Below are 16,159 nucleotides of genomic sequence, written 5' to 3'. Positions count from 1 at the left end.
GGAAATTTCCAACATTCATAAGTCTAAGAAATTTTAAGGTTTACAGCAGCCAGGTATATCTCTCCCCAGGGATCATAATAGTAATGTCAAACTTGTTGAAAACACCTCATGTAGATATGGCATTGTCTACACATACTAGTGGTAGTCTCTCAGTGACCGAGAAGGACTATTGTCTTTGTGCAGTTTTATCTACGGTGTACCCTCATGTGGCTTTGGAGTCCAAAGGCTGAGGCGCAAAGTTTGTGGCACATGGGGCATGGGATGCCAGTTGTTATGGGAGGTGCGGTTGTGGCCTGGTGTCGGCGTTCACGCACAGTGGCAAGACGTCGACATTGTTCATCTTCAAAGGTGGTGGCGGCATGGTTAATGTGGGTTCACCACCTGCTTCTGACAGAGGCAGCAAGTTCTAGTTGCTTTGGTGTAATGCCAGCCCACTTCAAGTTTGACTTTAGCTGATCCTTGAATCTTTTCTTTGGTCAGCCTTGTTTCCTGAGTCTAGCTGACAGTTCATCATAGAATATCTGTCTTGGTATTCGCTGTGGGTCCATGCGGATGACGTGTCCAGACCATCGTAGCTGGGTTTTGAGGACCATGACTTCGATGCTGTTGGAGTTGGCTCTGTCTTCCTGATTGGTGATTCGTTCCTGCCATCGGATCCTCATGATTGACCGGAGAGAGCATTGGTGGAATTGCTCCAACTGCTTCATGTGCTTCCGGTACAGTGTCCATGTCTTGCAACCGTACAGGAACGAGCTGAGGACCACTGCGTTATACACTTTGAGCTTCATCGCAGTGCTTACACCTCTGTGTTGGAGGACTTTGCAGCGCAGCTGCCCGAGTGCCTGGCTGGCCTTTTGGATCCTGGCATTGATTTCGTGGTCTAGGGATCCATCGTTGGTGATGGTGCTGCCCAGGTATTTGAAAGTGTTGACATTAGAAAGCTGTGTGCCATCGATTGTAATGCATGGCTGGTTAGTTGGCCTCCCTGGTGCAGGTTGGAATAGCACCTCTGTTTTGCTGAGGCTGATAGTCAGGCCAAACAGTTTGGTTGCGGTGGAGAACCTGTCCACAATGGTTTGGAGATGATTTTCTTGATGGGCCATGAGAGCACAGTCATCTGCAAAGAGAGCTTCCAGGATGAGTCTCTCCATTGTCTTTGTTTTTACAGTCAGGTGGCGAAGGTCGAATAGTGAGCCATCCAGTCGGTATTTGATGTAGACGCCCAGGTCTAGATCCATCACAGCATGTTGTAATACTTGGGTGAAAAATAGGTTGAATAGTACCAGAGCGAGGACACAGCCTTGTTTCATGCCATTGGAGATGTTGAAGGGATCGGAAGTCTCTCCACCAGATAGGACTTCCCCTGTCATGTGGACATGAAAGAGCTGGATCAGTTTGATGAATTTTGCTAGGCAACCGAGCTTGCTGAGGATCACCCACAATGCGTCCCTGTTCACTGTGTTGAACACCTTTGTTAGGTCTATGAAGACAATGTAGAGACTTAGGTTCTGCTCAAGGCATTTTTCCTGCTTTTGCCTCACCGTGAAGACCATGTCAATGGTGCTGCGATCTGGTTGGAAGCCACATTGTGATTCAGGCAGGTTCTGCTCCGAAACAGATGACAGGAGTCTGTTGAGTATAACACGGGCGAGGATCTTTCCAGCAGTGGAGAGTAGTGAGATGCCTCTGTAGTTGTCACAGGCTGCTTGTGAGCCTTTGTTCTTGTATAGGGCTATAATGGAGGCATCTCTGTGTTCTGGGGGCATGTCTTCCTCTTCCCATATGCTGGTCAGCACTATGTGGAATGCCTAGAGCGCCTTTCCATTTAAGGCCTTGTACACCTTGGTTGGGATCCCGTCTTTACCGGGTGCCTTGCCTGCACTCATTTGTTGAATGGCTTTTTGGACTTCCTCTATTGAAGGAGGGACGTCAAATTGTTCAATGGTGCGGTTTTGGGGGATCTGGTCAAGGGTGCTTTGGTCGACTGAAGAGGGTCGGTTGAGAAGCTGACTGAAGTGTTCTTTCCACCTGTTGCTGATGCCTTTTTTATCTTTTATGAGAGTGTCACCGTCAGAGGATAGCAAGGGAGTGGTGGTGGGTTTTAGGCCCATAGACAGTCTTGAGGGCCCTAAAAAATTGTTTGTAGTTTTTTGTATCAGCAAAATGCTGGATTTCTTCTGCCTTTTTTTTTTTCCCACCATCGGTCTTGCATCTTCCTGATCTCATGCTGCGCTGTGGCTTGGAGAGACGTGAATCTGTCCTTTTTAGGAGCAGAGTTTGGGTTATTTTGCCACTCCATAAAGGCTTTGTTCTTTTTGCTCAACAGGTCTTCAATAGCAGTGTTGTTCTCCTTGAACCAGTCCTGGTGGTTGCGTTGTTTGGGGCCTAGGATTGCCTTTGATGTTTCCTTCACTGCGTCTCTGAACTGTTTCCATTTCTCGGTTAAGCTTCCAGTGAGTGGTCCCTTGACATATCTCTGGTATGGAGGGCTGGGCATATCTCTGGTATGGAGGGCTTGTTGTGCCCTCCTAGGGCAGCTCTCCAGCCTCTGACCCCCCACCTGACACCCAGCTCTCACTTGTGGCTCCCAGTAGCTGCTAGCATGTATCAGTGGCCACACCCCGGGCAACGGCTTCGACAGGCCGGCTAACCTTTGTAAGGGTAGCTATTGGGTCAGTGACCCCTGGTGAACCAGGGCTTTGCTCACCCAACATGTGAAGACTGCTTCGGTGCAATAGGCGGAAGAAACCAATAAGAAGGTTCAAAGGCTGAGATGGCGACGCAGCAAAGCACTGTGGAGTGCTTAGGGCGTGTTGGAGCACAAAAGAAAACACGGCCATCCAATGCAGCTGAGGAAGTCTCCAGACGTAATAATTTTTCATGCCACTGGACCCAGGCTTCCAATGCTGAGAGAGTGGGACTGTCTCTGTGCATCGACTTTTCCACTTAAATCTCTTTCATGCACAAGTATCTTTGTGCACACTCATCTATCCTGACCCCATCCACCCTCTTCAAGACCTGTGGCGATGGGGGAGTGGCTGGGGTGTATGGGGTGCTCAGGGAGGGGTAGTATCTCTACACATACACATATATGAAATTTTATAATTATAGTTCCCCACCTCTGCAAAGAAGGAAAGGAAGCATTCTTCTCAACTCTTCTAGGTTTGAGCTTTTTGGTCAATGTACTAATTTTTTATTGGAACTAAACTATGGTTTTGAATTAGTTTCTCCATGTAGACCCTACCACAAACTTTCCCCACAATTAAAAATTTTCCCTTAAGCCATTTGGCTTACCATCTTGTCATGGTTCCATGCTCTTTTTGGGTATCTATATGGTTCTCTGTCTCATGGTGGGCTGATTCATTTCCCTTGTCTTACAATATTTATTCATAGATTTTTGTCCTCATTTAGATGATCTGGAAGCCCTTTTATCATTAACATCTCCCCACTGCTTGTTTTCAAAGCTTTACATTTTCTTTCTCCTGAGATCTTTGGTTATTTCAGCCTAATCCCCCCCTCCCCCCATATTCCATCATCTCTTATTTTTTTGCTCCTTCCCTTTGGGGTCAGTCCTTCAAGCTGTTTCAGGCTCCTTCCATGCTAGACAATATATGTTTCATTGTATTCAGTCTCTGTTCCAAATAGGGGTGACAGACTTGGCCACAGCATGATACTTGTTTCCCTTGTTTTCAGGCAGAGGAAGCCAAACATACACTGGAACCTTGCCCTAGTTTTTTCTGTTTCTCAGTTCTCCAGTGAGCACTGTTGCTGCACAGAACAGTGCCTCACTGATGTCCTAATCAGAATTAAGTTTCTGGCTTTTGACTTTCTGAAGTGGTGCAAAAAGAGGAAGAGGAATTGAGTTCCATTGCAAGTCCAAAGTACTTCTAGAGTATGGTGGACAGTGGGAAAGAGGGTGGTGAATGAGCATGTTGGGGATATGGTATGACCCTTCCCTGTTTTTAAATAATTCATTAGGACTTTTGGTTTCTTGGACCTTGGAGACAGTTGAAATTGTTTTATCTCTTGTGCATTATTCTTTTTTTTTTTTGAGAGGTTCACTGGTTACTGAATAAGGATTGTAGAAATTGTCTACTCCGTCTTGTTATGCACATGACTCAGAAGTCAACCTACCCATTAACTTAATGAAGGTTATGATACTTTTTTTATTAATGCTCAATCATTTTAATTTTTTATTTATTTTGAACTTTTTTTTTTAAACCCTTACCTTCCGTCTTGGAGTCAATACTGTGTATTGGCTCCAAGGCAGAAGAGTGGTAAGGGCTAGGCAATGGGGATCAAGTGACTTGCCCAGGGTCACACTGCTGGGAAGTGTCTGAGGCCAGATTTGAACCTAGGACCTCCCTTTTCTAGGCCTAGCTCTCAATCTACTGAGCTACCCAGCTGCCCCTATTTTGAACTTTTATTTTGTTTTTCAAAAAGTAAACATTTATTTTTCTCTCCCTCCCATCTCTTACCCATTGAAAGAAAAGGGAAACAACACCTGTTAAAAAGGGGCAGCTGGGTGGCTCAGTGGATTGAGAGCCAGGCCTAGAGACAGGGGGTCCTAGGTTCAAATCTGACCTAAGACACTTCCCATCTGTGTGACCCTGGGCAAGTCACTTAACCCCCATTGCCTACCCCTTACCACTATTCTGCCTTGAAGCCAATATACAATATTGACTCCAAGATGGAAGGTAAGGGTTTTTAAATATATATACATCATCAAGCAAAACAAATTCACATACTGGACACAAATAAAATGTTTCTTTCATTCTACATCTTCAGTCCATTACTTTTCTGTCAGGCAGTGGGTAATGACATTCTATATTTTCAGTCTTCTGGAATTGGAATTGGTCATTGAAATGATCAGAATTCTTAAGTTTTTCAAAGTTGTTTCTATTTACAGTGTTGTATTCATGATTGTTTTCCTGATTCTACTCACTTTATTCTGCATTAGCTCATACAAGTCTTCCCAGATTTCTCTAGAAATGCCTCTTTCATCCTTTCTTATGGCATAGGAAAGAGTCAATGATTGGCACACAGTTAATGTAGGATCTCGATAAAAATGTAAATTTAGCTTTATTTTCTTTTTAGAGAAAGAAACTTAAATTGTCTCACTTGCTTTTCAGATAAAGAACAGAATTTAAAATAGTATTTTATAAATTAATAAATCACAAAACTATAGATTTCACTTCCAAATGATTGCAAATTAAGGAAGAAATACAAAGTGTCAAGGGGGAAAGAAGGAGGAAAGTAAATGAGATGAAAGAAGAGATAGAAATGGTTAAACAAACACCTTTGGATTCTATTCCTTGCAGTGGCATCAATATATTTATTGGAGCTGAGGGAAAATGCCCTCTTGTGGGAAGTGGATGAAGACATTCACCCACATGGGACACTAAGCTACCATAAATGAAAGACCAGGGCAAATAATAAATCAGTATGTCTTGGGAATACCAAAATCCAGGGGGTTTACCAGAGCAATGATTTAGTCAGAGAAGTCTTCACAGGATTATAAGGCAAACTATCAGAGGATAGTACTGCTAATGCAGTAACCATTGGACACAACTTAGATCCTCAAGAATTTGACTTTAATGGCCACAGCATGTGTTCCCTGCTTTGAGTCAATGGCACTGTTATAGTGTGATCCTCACCTTGATACTGTCCCCCTGGATAGATTATGCACTTGAACCCTGGAAAAGAAATATCAAAATTGTAAAATCATTCTAATTATTCCAAAAGTCTAGGAGCTTAAATGCTTGAAATCCTTATTGCCCATCATTTTTAGTGGAGAAAATGTTCCCACTTGGAGGTCTTTAAACAAAATCAAGATGAATAAGTATTTAGAATGCTGTAGTAGGGATTCTTGTACAAGTATGGATTAAACTAGGTGGTCTCTGAGGTCCCTTCAGACTGTGAAATCCTTTGAATCTTGAGGCTTTTTATGACCTCACTGCCCAAACCTTTTAAAGTCATATTATATTTTTGTAACTATGGATATAACTGGAATTGCTTCTTGGTACTTGCCAGATGAAATTGATCCAAGAGCCAAATCCAAAATTGGACCAATATTTTCTTTCTTCTCCTTCCTGATTTTTCCACTTCTATCAAGGCCATTATAGTCTTCTGAATCATCTAAGCCAGAAGCCTTTCAGTCATCTTTGTCTGCTCTCTCTCTCTCTCTCTCTCTCTCTCTCTCTCTCTCTCTCTCTCTCTCTCTCTCTCACCCTCTCCACATCTAATCAGTTGCTAAATCTTGTCATTTCCACTGCCAAAGTATTTCTTGTATCTCTCTCCTATTTTCAATTCCCATCTTGTCCAGGTGCTCTCATTTCTTTTCTTTTCCTTTTTTTTAATTGAGGTATAATAGTAAATGTTTTGTTGCCAATTTGATGACAACAACAAAATATGCTCTCAACATATTTTAAATGAAACATGCATTATAATTTCTTCCTCACTTTCTTTTTTTTTCTTTAGAATATTTTTTTCCATGGTTACATGATTCATAATTCTCCCCCCCCTTCCCTCCCCACTCCAGGACCTAACATGCAGTTCTACTGGGTTATACATGTATCATTGTTCAAAACCCATTTCCATGTTATAAACATTTGTAGTAGAGTGATCTTTTAACATCAAAACCCCAATCATATCCTCATCAAACTATGTGATCGATCATGTTTTTCTTCTGTGTTTCTACTCCCACAGTTCTTTCTCTGGACGTGGATAGCATTATTTCTCATAAGTTTTTCTGGATTGTCCCGAGTCATTGCACTGCTGCTAGTAGAAAAGTCTATTACATTCCATTGTGCCATAACATCTAAGTCTCTGTGTACAATGTTCTCCTGGTTCTACTCCTTTTACTCTGCATCAATTCCTGGAGGTCTTTCCAGTTCACATGGAATTCCTCCAGTTCATTATTCCTTTCAGCATAATAGTATTCCATCACCATCAGATACCACAATTTGTTCAGTCATTCCCCAATCAATGGACACCCCCTCATTTTCCAATTTTTTCCCACCACAAAGAACACTGCTATAAATATTTTTGTACAAGTCTTTTTCCTTATTATATCTTTGGGGCACAAACCTAAAGGTAGTATGACTGGGTCAAAGGGTAGGCGTTCTTCTAAAGCCATTTGAGCATAGTTCCAAATTGCCCTCCAGAATGGTTGACCTAGGTGCTCTCATTTCATCTGATCTGGATTGCTATAATAGCTTTCTCCCTAGACTTTCCAATGCCAGTCTATTTCATTTCCAATCCATCCTTCACTCCACTGCCTAATTAATCTCCCTAATGCAGTTTCCATAATCATGTGACTCTTCTACTCAGAAAATTTTAGTGGTTCTCCATTACCTACTGCTAGAACAAGGAGTCTATAAAGTATTAACACCTGAGACTAGCATTCAAATTCCTCCTTAATCTGGCTCCAACTTACATTATTCTCATTCTACACACCTTCATGCATTCTCTGTTCCAACCAGAGTAGAATAATTGCCAGTCTTCACTATCAGCCTCAACCTTTTCCTACCCTCATGACTTTGTTCATGGCATTCCCAAATCCTGGAATGGGCTTTCCAACTCTAATTCCATCTTTCCACTCCTTCTAAGCCTAATAATTCAGATATCACTCTTTAAAAAAAATTAAATTAAAAATGTTAACAGGTCCATACAATTTTAAATAATTGCTTTCTGACATTTTGTGATCCACATTTTCCCCTCCTTCCCTTCCTCCTCCCCCTCCCTGAGATGGCAGGTAATATAATTTGGTTATACATATCCTCTCATGCAAAGAAGATACATATTGCTTACACAAGAAAAAGAAAACCAATGAAGGAGATAAAGTGAAAACTGGTATACTTCAATAGGTATTCAGACTCCATCAGTTCCTTCTATGGTGGTGGCTAGCTTTTTTCAACGTGAATTTCTCAGAACTCTCTTGAATCCCTGCATTGCTGATAATAGTTAAATTATTCACACTTGATCCTGGAACATTATTGTTACTGTGCACAATGTTTCCCTGGTTCTCCTCACTTCACTTTGCATCACTTCATATAAGTCTTTCCTGGCAGATGCCAGTATTCCAGGAAGCCTTCCCTGATTATTTCCTCCTCCTTTGTCCCTAAGTTTGAAGATGAAGTTGTTGTTTTGTTTAAATTCAGTTGTTTGGTATTATGTTCTATTACTTGGAACTGACAAAAGAAACTCTTTGAAACCCATGTCTATATTTGCTGAGATCTCTTTCCATTTTTATGATAAAGTACTGGCATATAATGAAAGTATTTTTATCTTTAGTCCATTTCATGCATTCTCCTGATTTTTCTGTTTTAATGGCTGACACCATCTGCAGCAAAACATTTACAGCATTAGTGACAGGAACATTTCTGATTTGTTCCAATGAGTTTCCTTAAATGTCTTCTTATACTTTGCCTGGATTTACCCTATATAAGTCATCTCATCTTTCTGATTTTATCTCTTACATTTACTAACTGTGTTACCATGTGTTAGTCATTTAATCTCTCTAAGCCTTGGGCAACTACCTAGGACTTACTGGGTCATAAATTATTTCTAGATGGTTGTTTGATACTGATGGAGGAAGTTCCCATTAAGCCATTCCATATGATGATGAAATCAAAGACCTTTGTGAATTTGCATGATAAAAAACAACTTCTTTGCCAACACAATATCTAGCAGATCCTTTTGAATTGTTTACATTCCTTTAGAGGTATAAAATGAGACATTTGGCCAGGGGAGGACTTATAGAGCATAGGGCAGTGATAGAGTTGCCAAAAAAGAAGACAGGAGTGTAGATGAAACAATTTCATAATACTCAGAAGAAAGCAGGAGGAAATTCAGAAAGATACAGATTAGGCAGGACAGTTTGAGAATCATCATGCTAATTTTTATATATTCTAAAACAAATAAAAACAAACTAAAAATCCCCTAAAATCTGTATGGAACAGATTTCAGTTTCATTTTCTGTTAATTATATGTGGAAATGATCATGTTTGTCAAGTTCATATTAATAAAAAAAGAAATTTAAAAAAGAAACATTTTCATTCCTCAATATTTTATTTGTGATGTTCCTCCAAAATGTGCCTCAGACTAAGAGGATAGTAGTTCTGTGGCATTGGCAAGTAAGGGATGACTGAGTGCAGTCTCATAAAAAACAAGTTAGAAATAATCCTATTATTTCAGATATAATTTTAGATCAGGAGGATTATTGATCAGAAACTCTATGGCTGATGCGATAAGAAGGGGGTAGTAGGGCCAATCTTCTCTGATCATTGGAGGAGGTCTAAGAGAGCAAAATAATGAATAATCAGGAAGTTTCCTTCAAGCTAGTTTTTGACTCAAGGAGATTGGTCCCTCAACTGGGATATTCTTCAGTGATGTGCTGAAGTCAGTTTGGACAACTTTTGAGAATGTGCTAAATTTTAATGTGAACATTTATACCTTGGAAAGTGGCAAATGCTATAAAATCAGGATTTGTTTCATTGATTGTTTGGACTTAATGTGATGGTTAAAATATTAATAACTTAGATTAAACTTGAAAATGTACCCCCAGCTTTTGGAAAGCCAGTTGTCATGAGAATACCCCTAACTACTGTCCAATAGGTCTATGGATTGTGGATGGCATCTGTGTACTTTTTGATTGACTTCCTTCCTTTAAAGTTGAGTGCCTTCTCTTCCTGGTATGCTTGTTCTGTTTAGTATTGGAGTCATTGGACCATCACTCAGGGAAGAGTTGTACAATTAATATTTTTTTGGGGGGGAGGCATTCTGGAATTGTAAAGACATGTTTATTCCTAATGGGAAGGCAGACAAATCAACTAGATAGTTGATTGGACTACTCTGATATACCCACAAAAAGGGTGCCTGATAGGACGGGGACTAATTGGATATAAGGGCCTCACTTTAATCATATGTAAAAGAAGTTGCAATTCAATGATCCCTAAGATCCCTTCCAAGTCTAAATCCTATGACTTTGTGAACCTTTGTCATCCCACAAAAAAGAGAGAAGGAACATATTATAATCTCTCTTTCATAGGCTAGAAGCACAGTTTTTAGTACCTTCCTGTCTAATCTTGAAGGATAAATTCAAAATGAATGAAAGATGTCAAAAGCATAGACTTGCTGCTGATCCAGCTATATTTCTAAAGAGATAATTACAGATTATAAATGTGTTCTCTGTTCTATTTGTAGGTTGAACCCAATGGAGGTTTTCCACTTGTATGACATCAGCTCAATCACCTATAACAAAAACATTGAAAGAATTATCTCTCCAATGGTTGCTCAGCTTTGCCATTTAATTATCTCAATGGAGAGGAGACAAGTGGAGAATGAAGCTTTTGCTGGTATAGGGGCAATGGCAGAGGATTTGGCAAAAACTAGTGAACAACTGGCACATTCTGCAAGAAGGTAATAATTCCCCCAATTCAAATTCACTTATGTAGGTCATTTGTCAAAGCACAACGTGGCATCACTGGTGAATTTTTAACAATCCCTTTGTTTAAAATCTAATTAGACCTCAATTTCTGAAGAATCTATTATTTTTCTTAGTGTGAAAATTCTTTTTACTGGAAATGATGATATTCTTCCCATAATAATAACTGATAATAGTTGACATTTATGAAGTACTTTAAAATGCTTGATATGCTTTATGTATGTTATTACATTTGCTTTTCACAATACCCCTTCAAGTTAAATCATCTCCATTTTATGATTAAGCGAATTGAGGTCAAAGAAGTGAAGGACTTTATTATGGCTACATAGCTAATAAGTATCAGAAGCAGGATTTGAACCTAGATCATGAATACATGGTTAGGATCAAGAAGACCAAAGTTCAAATCCTGCCTCAGACATTTACTGACTATGTGATTTTCGGAAAACCACTTTATGTCTCTCATTTAAACCAAGAGAAATAATAGTACCTCCCTCACAGGACTGAGGAAATAAGATAATATGCATATGAAGTATTTTATTATTGTATTATTTTTTAAATTTAAAAATTATTTTAAAATATTTTTCCATGTTTTCATGATTCATTTTCTTTCCCTCCCCCTCCCAGAGCCAAGAAGCAATTCCACTGAGTTGTACAAATGTTATCACTTGATACGTATTTCCATATTATTCATTTTTGCTATAGAGCAATCTTTTAAAGCCAAAACCACAAATCACATACCCATATGTACATGTGATAAGTGATGTCACATGTTTTTCTTTTGCATTTCCACTCCCATAGGATTTAAATTTTTTAAATTTATTTTAAAATATTTTATATGAAACATTTTAAAACCACTAAGGGCCTATATAAAATATAGCTATTCTTTTTTCCTATAATTCCTGAATCTAAGTAGAGCACTCTATCCACTTTACCACCTTGACTCTCTAAGATGAGGATTCTTGACCTTTATTTTTTATCTTGGGCTCCTTTGATTATCTTTGAAACCTATGGACTCTCCTTTCAGATTAATGTGTTTAAATGCATAAAATAAAATACTTACAAGGGAAACCAATTATATTAAAATCGTTTTTAAAATGCTTTTAAAAAATGATGGACAATAGATAACCAATAGTAAGCATTTGTATAGATAATCCATTGAGTCACAAAGCTCTTATCTTTTTATCCTCACAACAACCCTCAAGAGAAGGTGCTATTATCTTCATTTTTCAGATAACATAATGTAGGAAAGTAGTGGTTAAGTGCAGTTAAATGTGGGAAGCTAGGGGGCATCCATCTTTCTGAGTCCAAACCTGACCACAGACACTTCCTAGCTGTGTGAGCCTGGGCAGGCCACTTAATTCTGTTGCCTCAGTTTCCTCAACTGTTGAATGAGCCAGAGAAGAAAATGGCAAACTACTGCAGTATCTTTACCAAGAAAACCCCAAATGGGGTCACAAAGGGCTGGATATGACTGAAAAATGACTGAACAGCAAAAGTGGTTAAGTGACTTCTCCAGGGTCACAATAGTTGTCTTAATCAAGGGGACTATAAGCAGATCTTCTACTCTCCAGGTCCAGAACTTTATCCATTGTGCCACTTAGCTGCCTCAATTTGAGCAGGAATTCTTATCCCCTGCTCAAATATCTAGTTATAATGTAATTTTTTTATGTGAGCATTTTTGTCCTTTTTCACTATGAACTGTTCAAGTAAAAAATAATGTAAACATGTATTTCAGGACTTATCCTCAGGGTAGATATGTTATAGCTATACACTCAGGAAGATTTTGTAAGGCTCATTCTGTTTCAACTCATTATAGATGAGTAAATTTAGACTCAGAAAGACTTTAACAATAACTCATTTTAACAAATATATATTAAGTGGAAGGTTCCTAGTTCCTCCCCTCTTTGTTGAGTGAAATACCTTGGAGAATTTAAGGGAAGTAATGAGATCATGTGAATGGGTTGCAGCCTGCATCACTGAAGGGAATAACTGTATTGATGTGATAACAGATCTCTCAAAATATGGAAATATATGCAAGCTACTATCTAAGACTCTGGAGGTACCAAACCCCTCCTGCCCCCCAAATACCCAGTCATTGCTCTTTAAGACTTACATGAATGTTCCCTAATTGACAAATGGTTAAGGGACATGAATAGGCAGTTTCAGATAAAGAAATCAAAACTATCAATAAGCACAAGAAAAAGTGTTCTAAATTCCTACTGATAAGAGAAAAACAAATAAAAACAACTCTGAGGTACCACCTCACATCTAGCAGATTGGTCAATATGACAGTAAAGGAAAATGGTTAATGTTGGAGGGGATGTGTTAAAATTGGGACACTAAAGCATTGCTAGTGGAGTTGTGAACTAGTCCAACCATTATGGAGGACAATTTGGAATTATGCCCAAAGGACTTTAAATGATGGTCTGCCCTTTGATCCAGCCATACCACTGCTGGGTTTGTACTCCAAAGAGATAATAAGGAAAAATACTTGTACAAAAATATTTATAGCAGTGCTCTTTGTGGTGGCAAAAAATTGGAAAATGACGGCGTGTCCCTTGATGGCTGAAAAAATTGTGGTATTTGATGGTGATGGAATACTATTGTGCTGTAAGGAATGATAAACTGGAGGATTTCTATATGAATTGGAAAGACCTCCATGAAATGATGCAGAATGAAAGGAGTAGAACCAGGAGAACATTATATACATGTAAGGGTGATATTAGAAATTGGGTCTTGTTATATAAGTTTAGAGATAAGAAGTAGAGAAGCAGGCTTGAGAAAGAATTGGAGTTTCAAGCAGAGGTGGGGCAGTGTCAATTTCAAATGTTGACAATTGCAAAGGTTTTTCTTTGGCAATTGGTCTCTGGCAGTTGGCAGAGTCACAAACAGAGGCTCTGGCTCTGAGGGCTTTGAGGAGGTAACATCTTTGCCTCTCTCTCTCTCTCTCTCTCTCTCTCTCTCTCTCTCTCTCTCTCTCTCTCTCTTTCTCTTTCTCTCTCTCTCACTGTCTGAGGTAAAGACCTGAAGAAGTTAAGTGTTTTCTTTTTCCAACTTGGGAAATTCTATTTTGTATCTATTACTGTCTTTACAGATTCTTTAACTCTCAGAAGACCAAAGAAAAACCTGGTATTTGGTTTGGACTCTGAGTCTGCTAAGGCTTAGAGTCCTAACTTGATTCTTGTTGAGACTTAACTAGCTATCCTTTGTTATTCTATGACTTGGAGGTGAATTAAAATTATAAGGATAATATTGTTAGTTTTATTTAGAATAGTAAAAATTTGGCTTAGTCAGATCAGGAAGGATTGATGTAGCCTGTGAAACTCAGGAGAAGTGGTTCCTTGTAGAACCAGGGAGTTTTACTTGGGCGGAGTTAGAATCCCTTAGAATTAGAAATCCTTTTATACTTATATATTTAAATAAATATTTTATTTTTTATAACTGGAGTCTCTTTAGCATACTTGCACCTGGTCCTGAAGAGAAGTTCATTTATAAGCTTCGCTTCACTAATATAAGCTGAGGATACTTTTGTAAGGGCAGCAAGCAGAGTACCTAAATTAGTTTATAATCAATAATCAACCCATTGCTTTATTAGTTTTTGCAGTCTCACCTTTTATTTTTACACACAGAAACTGAAACATTGAGGGATGATCAAATGTAATAGACTATTACTAAGAGTAATACAATGATCCAGGACAATTCTGAGGGACTTATGAGAAAGAATGCTTTCCTGATCAAGAGAAAGAATTATGAGAGTAGAAACACAGAAGAAAAACATATGATTTATCATGTAGTTATATGGGTATATGATTGGGGGTTTTGGTTTTAAAAGATCACTCTATTACAAATATTAATAATATGGAAATAGGTTTTGAACAATAATACATGTATAACCCAGTGGAATTGCTGGTTAAGTCTGGAAGGGGGTAGGGAGGAGGGTAAGGAAAGAACATGAATCATGTAACTATGGAAAAATATTCTAAATAAATAATTTTTAAAAGTCACAACAGAGAAGGAAAAAGGATAAATAGTGACTTAAATGACCAAGAAAATGAACAGGTATCATATGACACTGAAAAAAATAAAAGTTCTATTTGGAAAAAAAAAAGATTTATATGAATGAGACTGTGATAGGTGTATAGATAAGGTCAAGGAGAGAGCAATAATTAGTTTTGAGGGACCAGGAAATGCCTCTTGCAAGAAGGGACACCTGAATTGAGGTTTTAAAGGAAGAAAAGACTTTCACTAGTGGAGATGTAGAAAGCACCAGTGCCTGGCACAGGGGGTGGTATGGGCAATTATACAGAAATAGGAAAGGGCAGGACAAGATCAGAGAATTGCTACTAGTCTAAGTTTAGCTGAAACATGAAAGGATCACATGAGATAAAGCTGGAAAGTAGGTTGGATCCAGACTATGGAGGACCTTGAATGCTAGAGCAAGGAGTTTGTATTTTATCCTTTATAGAAAATAGGGTTCCACTAAAGGTGAACTAGGGTGTTATATGATTAGATTTGTGTCTTGTGGTCACAGAGGGAGAAGTTGATTCATACAGACATGGAAACATATAGGAAGCTAAGGATGGTGACACCCAGAAATAGAGACTGAGGCCCTGGAGACAATGAGACAGGCAGACACACACAAACATTAGATTCAGTCTAGGGTTTTCTCTGCCACCTTTCCTCTCTTTTCTCTGGGAGACTCCTCTCCTTTCTGCTTCCTTCTCCCTCTAATGATAAGAGAGTGGGAAGAGCATGAGAGATAGCCCAGAGACCATTAGTTCAAAGCCTGGTCTGAAGGGAGAGGAAAAAAAAAGACCTCTCTGCTTCTTATGCTGGCTTTTTAAACCTATAACTCCTCTCTCCTTGGCAATGTTGGGGGATGTTGGCTGTGCCAGTGTACACTTGACTCAGTGATTCCTAAGTCCTTGTCACTGGGGTGCACAGGATCAAGGTCCCTTAAATATAAATATACCACAAATATAAATAAACCACATAATCGGATAGACAGGAAAACCAGAAAAGGCCAGTTCTGTGGAAACCAGAAGATGAAAGAATATTAAGAATGACATGGACAATTGTCAAATGTTGTAATAGTTTAAGAATGATGAGGATAGAGAAGGGCCATTTGAGTAGCATGGGGCCTCAAAGAAAATCATTTAATTAAATGGGAGGAACAGACAGTTTTCTTAATCCTAGAACCCAGATGAAGACAATTTCTGAATGTGTTTCTATGACTGAAAGGAATAGCACAAGAACTCTTGGTTAGCTTATAGGTGACCTTGAAAAGAGTGTTTTGAGTAGCTAAATCTATCACTAACCCAGTGATTTTAAGAAAATCATTTAAACACTCCCAAAACTCAATTATTTCAGCTATAACATGAGATAGATGACCTCTAAAGTGCTTTCTCCAGTTCTTGGTATTCCTGATTCAATCACTAGATAACCCCTAAGATCCCTTCTAGTGGCAAAATTCTATGGCCATGTTGGTGAAGGCATGGCACGAGTACCCTGGCATGCTAGAGGGGGCTTCTCCATTTACCCTTTCCACCATGCCTGAGGACATTTTTTGCATGCCCTGCCCCTCTGTCTAGCAGTCCAATGTGAGTGCTTCCTATCTCTGCTGTCTGGGGTCATGAGGGGGGCTCACAGACAGCTTGAAGGTACAATTTGGGCATGTGATCTTGAAAAGCTTCACCAACACTATTCTAAGGT

The 16,159-nt window shown here is 39.1% G+C and overlaps 1 protein-coding gene across 1 annotated transcript in view; it reads left to right on the top strand.

Annotated features, from left to right (window-relative positions):
* Positions 1-16,159, top strand: part of LOC103100591 (uncharacterized) — a 96,218-nt gene that overhangs the window by 43,352 nt on the left and 36,707 nt on the right. Inside the window, exon 2 of the mRNA XM_056817784.1 lies at positions 10,207-10,422. Within this exon, the coding sequence (XP_056673762.1) occupies positions 10,207-10,422 (216 nt within the window). The remainder of the gene's footprint in view (positions 1-10,206; positions 10,423-16,159) is intronic.

Source organism: Monodelphis domestica, chromosome 1, assembly GCF_027887165.1.
Source record: "Monodelphis domestica isolate mMonDom1 chromosome 1, mMonDom1.pri, whole genome shotgun sequence".
NCBI classification, from domain to species: Eukaryota; Metazoa; Chordata; class Mammalia; order Didelphimorphia; family Didelphidae; genus Monodelphis; species Monodelphis domestica.
Note: the sequence above shows the minus strand (reverse complement) of the source record. Positions and strands in the feature narration are given on the sequence as shown.